This window comes from Mirounga angustirostris, unplaced genomic scaffold, assembly GCF_029215605.1.
Source record: "Mirounga angustirostris isolate CCGP_5_RB_7025 unplaced genomic scaffold, mMirAng1.0.hap1 SCAF_17, whole genome shotgun sequence".
NCBI lineage: Eukaryota > Metazoa > Chordata > Mammalia > Carnivora > Phocidae > Mirounga > Mirounga angustirostris.
Genome location: NW_026991725.1, coordinates 37,121,671 through 37,141,912, shown reverse-complemented (window position 1 = coordinate 37,141,912; position 20,242 = coordinate 37,121,671). Strand labels below are relative to the sequence as shown.

The following is a 20,242-nucleotide window of genomic DNA, read 5'->3' as shown; positions in this document are numbered from 1 at the left end:
GCTCTTTAAAGGTCTTACCTTCAAATAGAGTCCCATTCTGGGGTCCTGGGGGTTAGGACTTCAACATAGGAATTTTAGTAGTGGGGAAGTTCAGCCCATAACGAGGGTGATGATGCTACCTGTCGGTCAACATCAAAAGAAGATATGGAGGGGGCACCTGGGTGGCTCAGATGGTTAAGCGTCTGCTTTCGGCTCAGGTCATGATCCCAGGGTCCTGGGATCGAGTCCCACATCGGGCTCCCCGCTCAGCGGGGAGCCTGCTTCTCCCTCTGACCCTCTCCCCTCTCATGCTGTTTCTCTCTCGCTCGCTCTCTAAAAAATAAATAAAATCTTAAAAAAAAAAAGATATGGAGGATCACATATGATAATGTCAGAGGGCACGTTAGAAGCTGAGCACAGTGTAACAAGAGGTTTTGTGCAAAGAGAGGTGCCTTCTCTAATACTGGTTCTGGCACGTGTGTCCAGTGAAAGCTGCTGGATGGAGTCAGCTCTCCAGCTGCTGTGCTAGGACTACTTGGAGGCCTCTATCATCTGTACGGAGCTCCACAACATCATTTGGTCTCAGCTTGGCTTAAACATATAATCTGTCTGTTGAATCTGCGCTTTCGCAATTAGCTTGGACCGACTCGATCGTAAACACAAATGCAAACAAAGGCACTGAGATCGAGCAGTAGGATTTGGTTATAAAGGGGTCACCTTGGTGATTCAGATTGTTAGTATTGTTTTTTTCTGTAGATTATCATTTAAATGAAAATACAAAAGTAAAAAAAATTTTATGTAAAACTTTCAGACCTCTGCGAATGTGTCCTTGGGTCCCCATCAGAGAAGCACTGTTTTGGGCGAATGAGTGGGTTTACTCGGGAGCAGTTGTTTATAGGCTAGATACGTGGGGGGCTGCATGCGGTTCGCGGGCTCCCTGATGTTTGGTGCAACATTTGATGTATCTGTACATATGTGCTGTGGTAGATCGCAAAATGGCCACAGATCCCTCCCCTGTTGCCATCCGTACTCAGGCAACATGACACTAGATCTTTCCAACAAGAGGTATAGTTGACTTCAGTGGTCACTGACTTGGCTGCGGTCAATGGGATGGTAGCAAATGTGATCCCGGCAGAGACTTGAACGGCACTTGACATTGGACGTCACCTTATCTCGCAGCCCCTGAAACCCTGAATTCGCCGTATGAATAAATCCACTGTCGTCTGCTAGAGGATGACAGGCCACATGGAGAAGAATCTGCGTTTCCCAGCCAAGAGTCAGACAACTCCTGGCCAGCAGCCTGCGGGCCGCCAGATACATGTGCCATCCTGGACCGTCCAACCCCTGGGTAAGCCAGGAGTCCAGGCAACATTGCCTGAGCCCAGGCAGCAGATCGACAGCAGCGCCCCATTGACTGGAGACTCACGAGCATTAATAACTGTTGCATTAAGCTACTGAGTTCTGGGGGTGTTTTGTTACCTACCAATAAGCGTCTGATACACATGCTTTTTTTTTTTTTCCCCCTGGGAAGAGAAATCTTGTCTTTTAGCAGATTTCTAGAAGGATCTGATATCTTTCAAAAGGAGAACATAGGTAAGAAAGAGTTGCCTGAGACAGCCCAGCTGGGGGTTCTCAAACTGCTGAGAAGCCAGAAAAGGTTCAGTGTGGATCATAAGGGTGTATTTTAATGAATTCCAGGACTAGGCTGAGAGGTAGGTTAAAAATGATGATTATCCTTGAGGGTTGGAAAGAAAAGACCTCATTATACCTAGGTACCTGCATTTCTTTATATTTGTATTTTTGTTTTAAGGAAAAGTTATATTTTGAGTTATAAGAAAACACATAATAGTTTGGAAAACTCTGCCAACCCCCATCTCTATCAGCCATGCTAGCAGAACGCTTGACTCTTTGGAACATAAGTGCAGAGCCGCTTACCTGGACCAGCGATGGGAGGGCTGTCTTTGCAGGCTCTCGGAGAGCTGTATCTTTGCAGAGCTGTGTGGTGCTTTAAAATCTGTTTTATATGATTAAATTGGCTTGATTACGAATAGTAATTTGGCATCAGAAATAGGAGAAGGTTTTGTCCCTAAAAAGATAGCAGACTTACATAGCTTAAATATAGCTAGAAGTCCGTAATTAACTTCTGCCGTTGTGAAGCTCCAGGCTGAGGTCACGGAGGACATGGGCAGGAAGGGGGAAGACGTGGCCTTGGAGGGGTCATGGGCTTCAGACTGGAAAGGTCTTAGCTTCAAGGGGAGCAAGTTGGGCTGTCCCACTCTGAGCGCTCTTGCCAGGAAGGGGCGTGGACACGGAGCCTTTGGGTGGCGAGTCGCAGGGTAGGGGGCTACCCATCCTCACGTGGTCTCAGGGCTGGTGTTGAGGGTCAAACGTCATCATCAGGAGGGCAGAAGTGGATGTGGGTGGGAAGACCTGCTTCTTGCCTTTAGCTAGACCGCCTTGAATACTCTGAAGCCTTTGCTTCCCCATTCTGCATGGATCCCTCTTTCTTTCTTTCTCAAGGCCTAAGCGTTTTGTGGTCACCTAGGTCTTTGTGTTGTATGTTATGCAACATTTCCCCTCTCATTTTGGAGGTTTGGGAATATTGTTCATTCCTGGAAATTAATGGGGTTAGTGAACGCTGACACAGTACTGAGCCCTGACAGAAGAGCCAGAAGACATGGCTCCCACTTTGAGAATCCCTCGGTTTTGAGGTAGCCAAGGACGCCGGAAGTTACCATGTGCCGTTTGGTAAATGTTGTGACAGAAGCATGTGTGGGATGTCCGGGGAGCAGAGAGGGAGGCATTTCTAATCCAAACGAGGCTGGGTCTATCCAGGAAGGCTTCCTGGAGGAGGGAGCTCAGTCTTCTTCAGCCCAGATTTTAAAAGTCTCCAGTATCGAGCAATTAGAAGCTTGAAAACCTGCCTTGCTGGCCATTGATTGGATGCTGTGCTGTCGTCATAGGGAGAGGGGATATAGACTGAGTTAGAGGTGCAATCCTAGTGTGCTCAGGCAGGGCAAACCAGGGGGGACCAAGTTCTTTGAGCTGTGATTTTCCTTGTCTGCAAGGCTCCTGGTAATGACCCATGATCCCTGAACACATAGGGAAACTGAGGTAAGAAAGATGGCAGCATCCTGCCTGAGAGAGCCGGAGGCAGGATTGTACCCTCTACCTCCGTGTCTACACCGCTCTGTGTCCCTGTTGGCTTTGGGGCCAGCCAGGCCCTGGGCAGCAGGCTGCTGCCCGGCTCCCTGGGAGAGAAGGTCGTCTATTATGTAAGTGTCATCCCTATTCTGGCCAGTGATCAGCGGGTGACATTTAATTTTTTTTCCATTATGTGGGATAATTTAAGATTGTGTTATGAGTGTCATTATTATTGTAATTTCCCGGTAATAAAAACAGCATCAATTATTTAATGTCACCTTATGTGTCTGGGTTAAGTGGGGATACTGGGAGGCAGAGGCTGGGTGCAGAGGAGGAGGCACAGCCTCCAGGGGCTCTGGGCATCTTCCCCAGCATCAGCTTGCCCCGAGTCTCCCAGGGGAGGGGCTGTGGCCCCGCTTGGACCCTCGTTCCTTCCCCACTGGGGTGTAACACTGCCTCGCTTTACCTGTGGCTGGGTGGCTGGCAGGGGCCCCTGTTAATCCTCTGACCTTTCCCTGCACCCCTCATTAGACAGCTCTGACCTATGGGCCAACCTCAGTTCAAGAACCCACACTCCGTGGGGCAGGGGGAACTCAGAGTCATCCCAGAACTCCCCCAGCCTGAACGACCGTGGCAGGCAGCGCACCCATGAGTATCAGAGGTTGGAATGCTCTGCCCTCCCTGGCAGGTGTTCGTAGCAGTTGACATCCTAGTGGGGGAAGAGCCAGAGGCAGGTGGACACGTGGAAGTCGGCCACTGGGACTTGGAGCAAACACATCGAACTGCTTGCGATGAGTTTTGGGGCCTGCAGCGCTTTGGCTCCTAGTGACCCATGTCCAGTTGCGCTTTGGCAGGGGGCTTCCGTTTACCTTTACAGACTTCTTCATCCGGACATGGCTGCATCCCCCTGGCTGTGCTCTAGGCTTTTCCTTGTGGGACTCATTTCTTTGGGGCTCTAGAAACTTCAGTGAGCAGCAATTGTCCCCCTCATGCCTGGGACAGCAAGCCCCGATGAGCGGCGCCTGGATTGTTATTTCTTAGAGGCGATGTATGTATTATTTTCTGAAGCCTTTATGTTCTCATGGAAAGGGCGGGCTGCTTTCCTGGGGGGCTGCTTTCCTTCACCCTCCCCCCATTTTATTTCTTCCTTCTTCCCTTTCCTCTCCATTCCTTCTCTTTGGCTTCTGGAAAGTGTTAATTATTCTCCATCTCCTGCCCCTTTGTGCAGCCCTTCCAGAGTGGGTGGAAATGGCTGTGTTTGTTCTGAACCAGACACTTGCTCTGAGCCAATAATAATAATAAATAATAATTCTGTCACAAGAAGACAGCAGTCTCAAGTTTGGTGGTCCTGGGTGGTGTTGCCTGGTGTCTCCCAGCAGCCCCCTCCCTGCTTTCAGGACCATGCTGGATTTTGGAGGGGTGGGTGGGGATGGGGGAGAGGGGCTGGAAGAGGGCTTGCGGGGAGGGGGTGGTGCTGAAGAAAATCAAGACCTGTACTTTGAGAAGGAGCCTGCATGTCTGGCACCTTGACAGTCTGGTGACAGAGCAATGCAGGAGCCCAGTCAGAAGTGCCAGACCCTTTCCCGCTGACGGGCGGCTGAGCCAGCTCTCAGGGCTGTGATGGAGAGTCAGGAGCAGCTTGCATTAGTCAAGTGTCTGCTCTGGAGGGGATCATGCTTTCACCTTGCTGTCCTTGCCAGAGCCGGCAAGGATCGAGTGGGGAGCACAAATGGAAAAGCTTTGCAGAAGATTACAAAAGAATAGAAAAGCCCCAGAAATGTGAGGCAGTGATAACAAGTAAAGAGGGCTGTCTTGCCATCAGCAGAGCAAGAGGAAGATGTAGAGAAGGAATTTCTCCCCGGGGTCTTGGTCACTGGCGGACAGACCTGTGTTCAAGGTAGCGCCCCCTCCACCTGCAGTCTGTGGGCTCAGGGAGTGGCCAGGGCTCCAGGGAGTGAGGGGTGGGGTCAGCTCTGCAGGTCACCCCTGCAGGTGCTTCCTGACTTTTCCCCCACCTCCATGGGCATTATGAGCGAGCCAACAAAGCAGCATTGGCATCTCCCATGGGAGCCATTCCTTGAAATTCCGAGGGATGTATTTCTGTTTCTGTTGTCCTCATCAGCGGTTGAGTGGGGAGGGTGGGGACGTTGAGAATCCCAGAAGGGAATGTGGAAGGAGTGCTGGGAAGCCAGCCGTGTCTGGGCTCAGAGACACATAGGGAGCGTTGCCAGGCATGGGGTGTGGAAGCAGTGCTGGGCTTCACCCTGTGGGTGCGCCCTGCAGCTTTCTTGCTGCTCAGTGGCCCCAGAAGGGGTGTGGGGTGGGGAGCACGGGAGGGGGCCGGGCCAGGTGGGATGTGCTGGGTCCTTGTCTAGCTTTTAGAAGGACAGCTTCTAAGTGAGTTGGAGGTGGGATGAAGTGGTGAAAGGAGATGGCGGGACAGGGGGACGCTTGCCTCGCTGGGCCTTGCCGGAAACACGGTCTTCAGAAATCATTGTGGCTTCTTCCCTGACATCCAGGTCTTTGCTCAAATGCCACGGTCTCAGAGAGGCCTCCCTCAGCATCTTATCTGGAGGGGAGTGCTCCATCCTTAACATTTCCCAGCCGGCTAGCACACCTGTCAGGTGCTGGAACAAAGCCTCGCCGGACACCAAAACCCAGGGCGCATCCCGCTCTGCTGACTGGGACTCCCTTGTCTTCTTGCGTTATCACTTCCTGGCACTCTGTTTTGCATTTATTGTTACTTTGTTGTCTGTGCTGGAAGGAGAACTCAAGATTCATGAGGACAGGGGACCCGGCTAACTTTGTTTTGCCAGAACCTGGCACAGCTCTGGGACACGGTTGCTGCTTCGTAAGAATTTGCCAGAATACACGAAGGCAGTCAGGCTTCCTAGAAAAAGTGGCAAAATTCTTACCTTCACCATAAAAAAAGGGTCTGAGAGTTTATGAGTTTCCAGCATTACCAACAATGTGAGGAGCTTTGGGGCCCTGACCATCCTAAATCGTTCGAAAGCAGTGTTCCTCAGCATTCAGATGCCCGATGCTGCTCACTTGGCCCATTGAGCAAGGTGCCGCTTAGAGAGACCGGTTTTCACTGAGAACGGTAGTTTTCAGCCTGCATGATTTTGCACCCCGCCTCTCCCCCGGAACACTGGCAATGGGCACTGAGGCAGAGAATTAGAAATAATTAAAGCACGTAAACAAAGGGCTGTGACTCCCGTCCACGGCGCGGTGCAGACACCAGCTGTCACCCGGGGGTGCCGACAGGGACTTTCGACAGGGGAGAGACTGGCCCTCTCCAAGTCCCTTCTGTCCCCGCGATCCAGTCCATCTGTAGTGCCAACCTCGAGTGTGATCTGGCGTGACAGGCCGCCTCTGTCTGTGCTCCTCCCAGGGACAGAGCAGGGGAGATCCTGCAGCCCCTGGGACTCCACAAAGGGACCCCACGACCGGAACGAGGGAAGCTCAAACAGAGCCATGAGGCTTTCCGCCCCCCAACCCCAGCTTTAAGCAACAAGGTTCAATGAGGTGTCGTCATCCTTATTCAAAGTGTGTTATGGAGGACGTTGCCAATAAAATGATTAGGACAATATTGATCTATTGGACAAATGGGAAGATATGAGAGGAAAGGCTTATGTTTTTATTTTCAGCATATCATCGGAAAGAAATAATGAATTAAAATGTCTGAATTATTAGATTCTCTTTCTGCTTCTGATCCACAGTGACATTGGAAAACAAGGAGGCAACTTGTGCATGCGTGTGTGTGTGTAAGACACAGCCAGGCATAACTTTGATGAGATTCCTTCATGAAAGCAGCTTAGCCAGGACTTTTAGTAGTTGCTTATAAATGGATGCATTTCAATGATCGGATCATCAGTCTTCTCCTCTCCCATATTAGAGGTACATATTTTAAATGGAACCTTCTGTTTGGAACTATTTTTGCCTGGATTTCAAAAAAATATCTTGGTTTTTTTTGCCCACCAAGATGATTCTACTCAGCTTCCCTTAGCGACTAGCATCAGTGTGTTTGGATGAAGTTGGAGGATGCAAGCCCTTTTGGGGGTGCTTACTCATCTTCCTCATCCCCATCGGGATCCTGTGCATTTGTAAGCCGTCAGCAGGGTTGGGGGGTTTCCACAGATGCCTTTGGAAGAGAAGCTCGGCCCCATTATGGATTCATTTATCTGTTCCTACTGGAATGTAGGCTTCATGAGAAGCTATGACTTTGTCTTATTCACCAAGGAGCCACAAAGTTGGCGGTCTATAAGTATTAAATAAACATCGGGGATTGAAATTGAGATTTTGCCTAGTTAATGTAGAGACAGTCACATTAACTAGCTACAGACAAAGCACAAGGGTGACATGGCCGTCTTAAGGTCAGTCTGGACTTAACTCCAAATATGTTGGGTCCCCGCGACTGTCGCTGTTTCCTTCTTTTGAGGTGCTTTTGTTTGGATTGCTTCTCCTTTGGATCTCATGAGAAACATGAAGGTGGTCAGTTCCTAAAAATGTTGACCTTGTTCCTGTATGCGGCAAGGCTGCCATCCGAGAGAACCTACCACATAGCCTTATTGGGACAGTTCGGGAGTTGAGTCCCTTGTGCCCTTTGCCCTGCGGTGATGAAGCGTGGGCTGGGGGCCCCCCTCTTTCCCAGTACGTGTTCTTCCCATTTCTAGGATCAGCATCAATCGATCCTCAGATCCCAGGGGTTTTGTCACCCCAAAAGCTCTACAGCCAGAAAGCTCGTCGTCTTCCTTGTGAGCCCAGCCCCGGCGCTTTTGGGAGAGACCGGCCGGCTGACCGGGTGGCTCTGAGCTGGAGGGGTCTGGGGAGTGAAGGTGGTGGGGGTGTTACAGTGACGTCACTGCTTCTTGTTTCAGGGTGCCACAGAAGACCCCCCGACGGCCCTGGCACTGAACTTCGCCCCTGCGTCGATGAAGAAGTCTGACACTGAGGGTCCCAGGCTGCTCTTCCCAGAGAGTGAACTTTCCATCCGGATAGGTAGAGCTGGGCTTATTTCAGGCAAGCTCCCTGCAGACCTTGGGCTGGGTCAGGCAGCCTAGGCTTGGGCCTGGTGGCAGAGGAAGGACAAGGGACAGACCCATGTTCTGTCCTGTCCATGCATGTGACTTACCCCACCGTGGCACAGGGCCGAACCGGTGTCTGGCCCTGTGCCTTCCTTCCCTGTTGCTCTCCAAACCACCTGCTTACCACACAGGAGCTCACAGGGCCTTCTCTATGTCTTCCCAGCTAGGCCAAGTGCACCAGGACCCCTCTGGTGGCACTGGGCTGATTTGGGTTACAGCACCTAGCGTTTGTCCCTCCATCTCCTGCTGTCTGATGGACCGTGAATGCTCCTTTCCATCCACATGACTTTCCTCTTTTTGATGCACCTGGGAAGCTGTAGCTGTTTCTCTCACTGATTCAGTTGGGAGCCAGAAAACCCCCAAACACCTTTTCTCTTAAGGTAGAGGGAACACCCTCCCCGAGAGGGAGCACCTCGCAGTTGCTAAATGCCGGGGAGGTGCAACCGGGCCGTGGCCCACTGACAAGGAGTGGAGGGTGCACTGGAAGGGGTACATGGTTTTTCAGTCTCTGGGGAAGACTGTCCCTCCTTGTCTCATCATTGCACGCTCATTCAGGGCATTTGGCTAATTGAAGGGCCAGTTAGCACGAGGAGCGGTAGATGTCTTTCTTTCCCTTTGAATTGATTGAAGTCCCAGGCTGTGAAATGTATGCCCCCTGCCCTCCCCACTTCTTCCATAGACCACAGAGTTGGGGCTAAAACCACGGAAAAGATGCTGAGAATGGGGAGCCTCCTCCCTTGCACAAGGTTCTCTCTTGATGAATCGGGGAGAAACAGACCAGCTCCTGGTCACTGTCTTCGCATTAGTGATTCAAGGGAGGAGAGTCTTTCACGTTTCTGTGCTGGCATTTGAATTTGATGTTTTTACCACATGTAGGCTCAGGTGATCTCTAGACCCTCAGGGGGAGTAAATGTGCTGAAGTTACAGCGATGCCCGTTCTCACCGATCTGTGTTCCGACTGTGTCCGGCACGAATTATTCATGCAGAACTCAAATATCTTCCCCACTTGGGTTGATCCTCACTGCCTCTTACAACTTCCTCGGTGGGACGTAGTCAGCAAGTGCAGACTCACCAAACATCAGCTGAGAGGGTTAGCACGAACATCCTGCCCCCTGCCTCCAATCACACGTGCCATTCATACTCGAATCAGAGCGACTTAGGTGTTTTCTGGTGTTCCCCTTCTGTTGGAGAGTCCGGAACTATCTGGAGCCCCATCCTCCAGGAAAGCTTGTCATTTGTCATGCCAAACCGTGGGAACACAGAGACAGAAGGCTTTTGTCAAACCTTACTAGCTATATGATGCTACTCTCCTGCAGACCCTTTTGAAGACCTCATAAAAGTTCTGATTCTGAGCCTTCTCTCGGGTGAAAAAGTTGGCCAGATTTTATTCTATCCCTTTTTTTTTTTTTTTTTTTTATCTTCAAGGCCACAGTGGGGGGATTCAGACCCTGTCAGTCAAAGAAGGTGAACAGTGGCAGTCCCTTGGATAGACCCTGTCCAGTGGGGCCAGGAGAACATAGGGCCAGTGAGAGTTGGCTCTGTAGGAGAGCCTCCCGGGACTGTTGGATCTCAGCGGTGAGTGGGGGGCCATGTGGGAGGGAGATGCAGTCCTGTCCTCTGTTGAGGAACACACACCTAGGCCCAACCTGCGACCAGGCTACCCTTGGTCACCCTTGCTAACTGGTCAGATGTAAGGCGAAGATCCCTTGTGAGAACACAGAGATGGTTTGCCGAGCCTGAGGGAGCCCAGCCATCTCCAGAAAGGTTGCTCTTCTGCTCACCTGGCCACCCCTGGGCGGGGGGTCAGGCATTTGAAGACTCTAAAGCTGACAATGGCTATTTGCTGACTTGCCGCATGCAGATCGAGCCCAAGGATGCATCCTTTGCGCTATCTGGATTTGCCCTTAAGCTGGCTGTAAATGGAGCAAGGAGATCAGTTTAGTGGGTATTTAGTGAGTAACATCGGCCTTTAAAAAATAATATTGGTGCTGCTGTTATAATGTTCCATAATTGGTTCGGTGAGAGGAAAAGCCAGGAAAGCCACACTGTGGTAGAGGGGGTTTAGCTGCTCTGAGTGGCGGCGGCAGCCCCACCGGGCTGGGGAAAGCATTTATGAGATACTTTCCTATTTATGTCTTGCTGCCAAATGTTTTACGATATCAACTGTTTTCAAGGCTGGGGATATTTTGGGACTTAGCTAGACCAGAAGTTTATTTTTTTAAACCATAAGTCTCTCTCTCTCTCTCTCTCTCTCCATTCAGCTACTTATTTATCTCTCTCCAACTAGTTTTCTTTTAATTAAAAAAGTAATAGCATGGATTAAAAATAGAAAAGTAATTTTTCTGCCAACTTCAAGCCCTTTATGGCCCAGGCTTCCATCTCAGGCACACACACTGTTTCTAGTTCCTTGTGTGCCCTTTCAGAAATAACATGTTTATACAGTCATTCTTGGCCCAATGTTTCTTACCTTGTGTTTTTCAGTGAAAACACATTTTTGGCCTTTGTTTCCTGGGGTGCTCATAGATTCATCCCATTCTTGTTACTGGCCATGATCTTACTTAATTAGTCCCCTCTTGATGGCGCTCTAGGTTGTTTCCAGTAATAGGCTTTTATAAAGAATGTGGCAGAGAGCCTTTTTATAGGTACCTCTCAGTGGGCAATTATATTGTTGAGTAAATTCTAGAAATTAGGCAGAGATTCTATACCTCTGGGGGTCCATGAATGGGCACCAAAGGGTTCATGTATCTCTTGACATTTTATGCAAAATAATATGTGTTTTTAGAAGTCAAAGGTCTGTAACATCCATCACACTTCAGATGGCTCCATGACCCTGAAGTTCATCTAGATCTTGGGTTTTTTGTTTTGTTTTGTTTGCCTCAACCGTCCCCATTCAGCTGCCCGGTTAGATTTTTATTTTATTTTATTTTTTTTACTAGCACTCCCTCTAGGTTCAAGAAGGGTAGTAAAAAGTGAATCAGTCCATTCTTTTACTAATTGTTAGCTGCCCATTTCAGTCTGTTGTTTGTTCTGAGGGAGGATGTTGAAACTCTTCTTCAAGAGTGAGGTTTTTTTTTTGTTTTTGTTTTTTCCATTGACCCATTAGCATGGCAGATGGAGAATCGTCTGTAATTCTGTGTATCTGTGGAAGGAACAGGAGTAGGCATTATTTTCCAGTAGAGAAAGAGGTGGATTTAATTTGGGGAATTATTTAGTTATGAAGGGGCACCTGTTTATTTTCTGTAAGCCTTTCCAAAGCTTGTCAAGGGAGTAAGTGAATGGGGACTTGAGTCAGGCAAGCATAAGCTATAAGAAACTCTAGTTAGAAACAGATTTTTCCTTAATGTCCTGTTCTTTTACAATAGGAGAACTTGCCGGCAGGAATAACTTTAACTTAGAAGCCATGTTTTGCAAAATGAAACCAAGGCAGACCTAGTGTTCAGTGGGTTATAGGTTTGCATGAGTTGCCATCACCAGCCCATTGGCAGCATTTATTTGTTGTTATCTTAGTCTAACATCTCGAATTCCTTCTTGGCTATGCTACTGATTGCTGGATAGTATCCTCCTATGGAGATGGAACTGATTTTGGGGGAGAGGATTTGCCTCTTCTGACTCAAGGTTCCCACGTGCCTGACCCCCAGATTAGCACCCAGTGGGGCTTGCCCATTCAGAACCAGGATGGAATCCATGTGTTGTTCTCTGATGCCTTTGTCCCTCCTCAGGACACCCTCATTTGTCCTCCATGGATTCCTACTGTCCCCTTTTAACCTTGGGCTCTCCCCTCTTTTCCCAGTTAAACATCCTCCCTTAGGCACCTCTGGGAAAAGACTGAATACAACTCTGAGCACCGAGGCATCCAACAATCCACAGTGTGTTACTCCTGCTCATGCGTTTGCATTTTAACTGGGGACAGATTCTCTAGCTGGGTGATGAAACTGCTAGGTGGATTTTCATGCTGGTTGATCTTTGGAGGATTCTATTTTTCGATAGAGGTGGGGTACCCGGGGAGGGCACTGTGCAGGGAGAAATCCCCTCTTGGAAGACAGCTGCCTGTTCTCTCTGTAAGCCCATCTGCGTGTTCAGCTCCCAACTGCTACATTTCCTTGGCACTGAAATTCCTTGCAGTAGTCTAATCCTAGGGAGGCAGAGAGGACTTATTTAAACAGCTTCCAAGCTCCTGTGACAATCACTTTTTTCTTCTTCCATATCTTCTAACTTTTAGAGTCTTCCTCAAAGGAGATGCTCCTTCTGTCACCAATACTTAGAGTCAAATTTAGTCAACAGAAATCTACCAGGAGTCAGGTAGCTCCTAGAAGAAATTCTGAATGTTTCTTTGTAATCAGGTCTCTAAAATCACATGTTTAGTTTTGTTATGAGATGTTTCTTAGTAACTTTGACTTTTGATCAGTAAGATCTCTAAAGAAAAAAGAATAATTTCACAGTTTTTAATGTAAATTTTATGTTTTGGCATGTGGTTTTAGCAGTTAGGCTCTTTTTTTCCCCTTCTATAACTGGTTGGTGAGGGGATACTTCAAAGTCTTCTCCTGGCCTAACTGAGAGTTGTCTGGGGCCTGGAAAATATGCAGGTCCTGGCATTGACCCCTCCTTTTTGGACTGGGGCCTGTAACCTTGGTTTCTTGATTAAAAGGTTGGGAATGAGCTAAACCTCCCAACCCATGGCAACAGCCCTGGGGCTATTAAAATGCGCCACACCTTAATACAGGGAAATAGGAAAATATTTTGCAGGAGGGCGAAGAGCAAAGTGTTCAATAAAAATAATCACTGGGAGTGCTTTGGCATCGTGGACTTTGAATAAAAGAAGGAAGTCACACCGAAATACCCGCTTGGCCAGGGCTCTGAGTGGGTGGGACGAGCAACCATTCACACGTCCCAGCTCCTGGAAACATTATTAGGTGCATACATTTTATAAATTCTTGTGCTTCTGGAGAGCATTATATTTCACCCAATATTGAACACTCAAGTAGCACTTTTCCCGTCTGTGTTGCCTTTTCCTAAGCGAGACAGTCATTTGGGGCGTGTGCATTTTCACGAGGCCGGGGCTTAGAGGCAGTTTGGATAAATCTGTAGAGGCTGCCATAACAAAGTCCCACAGACTGGGCGGCGTAAACAGCAAAAACTTACTTCCCCCCAGTTCTGGAGGCTGGAAGTCTGAGGTTGAGGTGTTGGCTGGACTGGTTTCCTCTGAGGCCCCTCTCCTTGGTTTGTAGGTGGCCACTTTCTCCCTGTGACCTCACGTGGTCTCCCCTCTGTGCGTGCAGGGTCCTTATCTCTCCTTACCAGTCAGATGGGATTAGGGGCCCACCCCAGTGACCTCATTTCCACCTAATTACCTCTTGAAAGATCCTGTCTCCAAATCCAGTGACATTCTGGGGTACAAGGTTTCAGGCTTCAACATAGGAATTTGAGGAGCCCACAGCCCCTCCCATAGCAGCACTTCACAGTTTTTTTAAAAAGTCATTTTCCCATGGATGGGATACCAGGTGGTGAGAGAATGGGGTTCTCCTGGTTTCTTTCTGTCTTTTAGATCCTCTCACCGTATTTCTGTCTCCTTGTCTGTTAGACTCATAGCCGGATGGGCTGGGGACGCAGAGAAAGGGGTACGGAGCAGGGCTGAATGAAGCTGAAAACATCCTCAGGGTCAGCACCAAGAAAGGAGGTCGGGTGATTTGAAGTCTGATCTTCTAAGGCTGCTGGCAGGTGCACTGTCTATACTAATGACATTAAAGGGGGCGGGACAAAGCTGGCCGTCCCGCGAAATGATAGGCTCAGGTATCTTTGGGGGAGACCAGTACGAATGCACAGACACGCTCTCCGGACAGTATTCATCTGCTACGAGGTGCCGTAGTGTCGTATGGCAAACTGCTGGCTTCCAACCACAGAAACTTACACTCTCACGGATCCGGAGACCAGAAGTCTCAAATTCGTGTCAGCAGGGCCACGCTCTCTCTGAAGGCTCTGGGGGAGGAGCCTTCCTTGGCTCTGATAAACTTCCGGCGGCTCTGGCGTTCCTTGGGGGCCTGTGGCTGCACCCCTCGGGTCTCTACCCACTGTTATTGCCGCATGGCCTCGTTCCTCGTGTGTCTGTGTCTGATCCCCCTCTTCTTTCTCCTCTAAAGACACCAGTTGTTGGATTTAGGACCCACCCTAATCTAGTATGACCATCTCTTAACTAATGACATCTGCAGTTCCGTCTCTGTTTCCAAGTACGGTCACATTCTGAGGTTCTGGGTGGACGTGGAATTTTCGGGGGAGGGAGACACTTCTCAACCCAGGACGCTGACCAGTCCCTTCCTCTGATCACTCCCTGACCAGGCTCCAGGAACCTGGTTAGTCTGGAGGGGCTTGTGTGTCATGCACAAGTGAGGGAGATGGGAGAGGTCGAGAGGCGACAAGAGGAGCTAATCCTGGCAGTAATAAAACCCCATTTAATTCATCAGGAGCCTGTGAAGCAGCTACCGAGGCTTTTTGTTTGAAATATTCATTAAGTGTCTACTGAGGAGTTAGGGATACTGTCTCCTTATGCAAAACTTATCATTTGCTGGGCTAGCAGGTTCTATCATATTTATAAGATTTCTGACACGTTCATTTCAGCTCATAAGTCCATTACACTGGGAAATGTGTTTTTAATGTGCTTTTGGGAAACAGAGCAGACAAGTGGCTCGGGGAGTGCCAGCCCCCCATTAGGATATTCCTGCCAGGCTTTTATTACCCGGATATGGAGGGGGCTGCTGCCAAAGCCACACAACCCGGGCTCCCTTCCTACCATTGTGTTTTGTTTTTTGGATGGGATCTTTTGCAGAAGCCCCGTAAGCCGGAGAGAAGCACAGCGTAGCAATTTGGTTTCAAGTATTTGAGATCTTGAGGAGTCCCTCCACGTATGCACTCCCATCTTCATTGTTTGTTTATTTATCTTTTCCTTGGGCCTGTTACGGAAAGTGCCTACGAAGGAATAGAAGCTGGCTGTGAGCCTGCAGAACTGGGAGGTGCCACTCACAGAAACAGGCAGCCTTAGAGAGGGCAGGGGCTGCTGGGCAGTGGGAGGAGAAGGGTTTGAATCTGTGTAGTCAACACCAACAACTCTAGCTTCTGGGATGGGGTCAGTGCAATGCTGCCTTAAGGAAAAGGAGTCTGTGATGAGCTCCATTCGTCCCGGGCATTCTTTGTTAGCACGCACGGTCTGTCTGACCTCCCTTCTCTTATTCAGGTTGTGCGCATTATGGTATTTTGGTCTCCTTTCTTCTCTCTAGTGCGTTTCTCCTCCTAGGGCTGGAGAAAGAAAATAGCTCCAAGTGTCTTAAAACTAAATCAATTGTCTCAATGAAATGTGATTTCAAGGGTTGTAGCATTCTGAAGCTGGAGCTATTAAGGGATGTGCCAGTGACTTCCTATTTGATCATCCCAGACAGAACTAATTCTCAGGGCTTCTTGACTCCTTGATTATCCCAAACTAATCATCAGCTGGTAGGGGAAGCAGAGGCGTTCACTGGGGATGGCAGGAGAGGATGCATAAGATGTCTCTTGCAACTCTTAGATACAATGGGCCAGAAGTCTGCTGTCTTTCTGAGCAGATCAGGCTCCCCTCGTGATTTCACAGGGCCCATCCTCAGCAAGCCTTGGTAAGGTTTGCTCAAGTCAACCGTAGTAAACGTTGATTATGTTCTTTCCAGTAGGGATGCTCCTGTTGTACATATATAAACAATTAGGAGACATTGAGCCCTCAAGGAGATTCAAATCTTCTTGGAAAACCAATGAGCCATTTTATATGGTTTAATGAAACACGTGGAAGCTTCTAACAGTCCCATAAGTGGGTCTTGAATATGTTCTTGGTGCTCCCATGCAGAGCCCTTCATTTTGAGTTATTTATTTATTTTTAGATAAGGAGTGGGATACAGTTTGAGGTTCAGCTTTTTCCATATGGATGTTCAGTTGTTGCCACACTATGTATTGGAAACACTGACCTTTCTCCATTGAATTGACTTTGTGCTTTTTGTAAAAAATTAATTGACCATATTTGTAAGGGTCTATTTTTGGACTCTACATTCTGCTTCTCTAGTTTTATGTGCCTCTCCTTTTACCAATATCACACTCTCTTAGCTTTATCGTACATCTTGAAATCAGATATTATGTGTTCTCCCACTTTGTTGTTTTTCAAAATTGTTTTGGTTGTTCCTTTGCCTTTATATGCCAATTTTAGAATCAGCTTGTTAAAATCTACAAGAAATCCTGATGGGCTTTTGGTTGTGATTGCATTGACTCTATAATTCAATTTGGGGGAAATTGACATCTTAATAATATTAGTCTTCTATTTCATGAACATAGTATATCTCTCTATTTATTTAATTGTCTTGGATTTCCTTTATCAACATTTTGTGGTTTGCAGCATATATATCCTACACGTATTTGGTTAGATTTATAGCTGAGTATTTCCTCTTATGGTGCTATTATAAATGATACTGTATTTTAAGTTTTGACTTTTAATTGATCATTGCTATTTTCCAGAAATATAATTGATTCTTGTGTGTTAGTCTTGTTCCTGCAACCTGGGTAAACTCATTTATTAGTTCTAGGAGGGTTTTTTTTGTAGATTCCTTGGGATTTTCTATGTCCTATGTGTGAATAGTGGCTGTTTTATTACTTCCAATTTGTATGCCTTTTATTTCTTTTTCTTGTCTTATTTGCATTGGCTAAGACTTCTAGTACATTGTTGAATAGGGGTGGTGAGAATAGACATTCTTGTCTTATTCCTAATCTTAGGGAGAAAGCATTCATCTTTCACCATTAAGGATGGTGTTATCTATAGGTTTATGGTAGATGAAAGGCATACATATTTGAAAAGCCACCAGGTTCCTAAGAGATGGCACAACACAGAAATGATACAGAGTTGGAATGGGCCAGAAAATAGGTTCTACAGAGGCATTGGGTTTGAATTCTGACTCCACCCCTTAGCAGTAGACGTTGGGCAACCTTCATAACCTTTTCCCCCTCAGTTTCTCTCTCCAAAATGGGGGTAACAGTAATTACCTCATGGAGCTGCTGTGAAACTAGGTGAGGACAATATGTGTAAAATGCTTAGAATAGTGCTTAATGTTTTGTGTGCCCTCAGTGAATATAAGTCATCGTTATTCTAGAAGGACAGCTGCTCAAATGGCCCAAGAGTTCAGGGTGCCTGGATGTGTGATTTTTTTTTTTTTTTTGGCCCAGATTGTGGAGGTTTTGCTGCCCATATTAAAAACTACAGAAAGTTTGGGTTTGCATATGTATTCTCCAGTCATTGAGCGCGTTCTGGTCTGTAATACTCTCAAGGTGCTCAGACGGATGTACGGCATTTACATTCGGGCCAACTCAGGGATAGAGTAGCCACACTGGGAAAGAACAGATTATCTCTGAGCTGGAAGAGGACGTTTCTCTGAGAAAAAGGAAATCCCTAAAGAAATTCAAGAAGCATTAATGTGGTTAAGGAAAACTATATCATGAGATAGATGTGAAAAATTAGAGAACTGGGAAGTGAGGAGGAGAGAACGTGTGTGTGTGTGTGTGTGTGTGTGTGTGTGTGTTGAAGAACAAGGGGTAGAGTCGGGGTGTGGTAGCAACCTGGGCTCGTGGTTCATTAGCATGAGAATGGACTTCTCGCATCTGCCATTTTTTCTCTGCCAGGACCTAGAACAGTGTCTTACCTCAGAGAACTAAAGTTGAAGTGGTAAGCACTGGACCGGTGTTGCCCATCACTGGAAGGATTCAAGTACAGGCTAGGTAGGGAAGTTATAGAGGGGCTCACTCTGCAGTGTGGAAGTTTGGGCTGAGTAACTTGCTGATACCCCCTTCCTGCTCCAAGATTCCTCATCCCTGAGCCTACCAAGGACATCTGGGACAAGGCCTCCTCTGCCTGTCAGGCTCCTGGGACCTGAAAGTCTGGGGCAGCAGCTTCTGGCCTGAGATCCTGGAGTTTGCGAGTGGGAACTGGGGCACCGGCCACCAGGCAGTGTCACAGGCTAGCAGGAGCGGCATGGGCGTGGCCATCAGGGGCTGCAGGTGCCTTCTCTGGGCCTGCGCTTGCTGCTAGGTGTTGCCATGGTTACCTCTCCCCTCCTCCCCACAGTCCAGCAGTACCTCGGAGCCTGGTTAACAGGAAGACAGCTCCCCTTGTCTGGTTTCATCTCATCTCGTCTCTTCTCTCCTGGTCTCTCTCACTCACCTCTTCGGATCTCACCCTTGGAACTTCTCTGTGCCCACACCCCTCCTCATCTCCTCTGTCCACCGCGGCCCCAGCACAGCCCTTCCCAGGAGCTGCAGGGCAGTTGGAAAAGCTCTTCAGAGGCACTTGCTTCCCCCCTGTGTCTGGAGAGCCACGTGGGCAGATGCCACCCCCGCTTCTTTCTGGAGAATCAGGTCTGGGTGAAGTTCTCCCCCAGGCCTTTGCTTTGGGCTGGCGTTGTGGAGCGGAAGCCCATTAGCTTGCAGTGCTAATTAAACTCATCCAGGGCGATCTGTTGTCAGGGTCCCTGCCATACGTTTGGGGTGGAGCCCTGTGAGAGTCTAGACGCCTGCCTTTGAGGTTTATTACAGAGAACAAGCCTGTCCTGGAAGTCGTCCTTCTTAGTGCGTGTCTTGGTGACAATGCTTTAACCCACCCATCATCCAGCCCTACTTGATTAGAGGTATTAACCACTTTGTGTCAAAATGGGCTTGCTGCTTGTATGTCTGCCGCAGCCAGGGGATAAAGCTTTGCCATATTCATTTTCTTTCTTCGCAGGGTCTTAAGATCCAACACTGCTCAGCCTGAGGAGGCTAATTGTACTGCGCTTCTCCCCTCTGTGCTCTCTCCTGCTCTCAGCGTGGAAAAGAGCAGTGGGGACGAGGGTAGATCCCGCGCTGGTATCTAATGGGACCCTATTAGCTGACCGAGCCTTCAGAGCCAAGGTTTGCCAGTGATCGGATCGCAGGGTGCTGGCGCTCAGCCAATTTTCAGGACTGGGCGCAGGGAGTGAAGCCTTGGGGTGGGCGTGGGGCCGCGCTGTTGAACACCAAAGGGAAGGAGCAGGAAAGGCTGCAACCAGGACCGGACTGAAACGGCTCTCCCAGAACTAATGAGCTGCTCCTGGCTTCCCTGCCGGCCTGCTAATGGGAAGTCCTGGGGCTCCAACAGCTTGTTTAAAATTCTGAAGGCAGAAGGCTGCCTGGAGGCAAGTTTTGATCCCACGACTTGACCAGCAGGACAGGGCGTTTTAACTGCAGACCTGCACTCTTCACAGCACAATGTCGTCTTTTTTTTTTTAAGATTTTTTTTATTTATTTACGACAGAGAGAGACACAGTGAGAGAGGGAACACAAGCAGGGGGAGTGGGAGAGGGAAAAGCAGGCTTCCCGCCGAGCAGGGAGCCCGATGCGGGACTCGATCCCAGGACCCTGGGATCATGACCTGAGCCGAAGGCAGACGCTTAACCATCTGAGCCACCCAGGCGCCCGGTTTCTTTTTGTTTGCTTGGTTTGGTTTTTTCCTTTCATTTCTTTAATATAAGCAAATGCAAACGTATATAAATGTGTGTCGTCCCCTTCTTCCATAAATGACAGCCCACTCTATACACTTTCTCCATCTTGCTTCTTTTTTTCTTTTTTAAAGATTTCACTTATTTATTTGACAGAGAGATAGCGAGAGCAGGAACACAGGCAGGGGGAGTGGGAGAGGGAGAAGCAGGCTTCCCGCGGAGCAGGGAGCCCGATGCGGGGCTCGATCCCAGGACCCTGGGACCACGACCTGAGCCGAAGGCAGACGCTTAACGACTGAGCCACCCAGGCGCCCCCACAATGTCGTCTTTGAACCAGTTAGCAATTATTTCCTTTGATCTGTAGGGAGCTTAACAGAAATGAAATCCACGGTTCCCAAGGGTTCCAAGGGCCCTGGGGCCCCACCGGAGGGGTCCAGAGGGGAGGTGAGTCATCGGCCTTGACTAGCAAAGGGGCCCGATACCAGTTCTCTCCCTTCAGAAACAGAGATGCGCCTTTAAGCTTAACATGTA

The 20,242-nt window shown here is 48.6% G+C and overlaps 1 protein-coding gene across 10 annotated transcripts in view; it reads left to right on the top strand.

The window, feature by feature from the left end:
- SLC39A11 (solute carrier family 39 member 11) overlaps positions 1-20,242 on the top strand; it is a 403,594-nt gene that overhangs the window by 157,704 nt on the left and 225,648 nt on the right. For 8 of the 10 annotated variants that reach the window (XM_064583522.1, XM_064583520.1, XM_064583526.1 and 5 more), the window contains one exon: positions 8,004-8,145. In XM_064583522.1, coding sequence (XP_064439592.1) covers positions 8,004-8,145 — 142 coding nt within the window. The remainder of the gene's footprint in view (positions 1-8,003; positions 8,146-20,242) is intronic. The other 2 variants (XM_064583524.1, XM_064583521.1) reach the window with 1 other exon arrangement.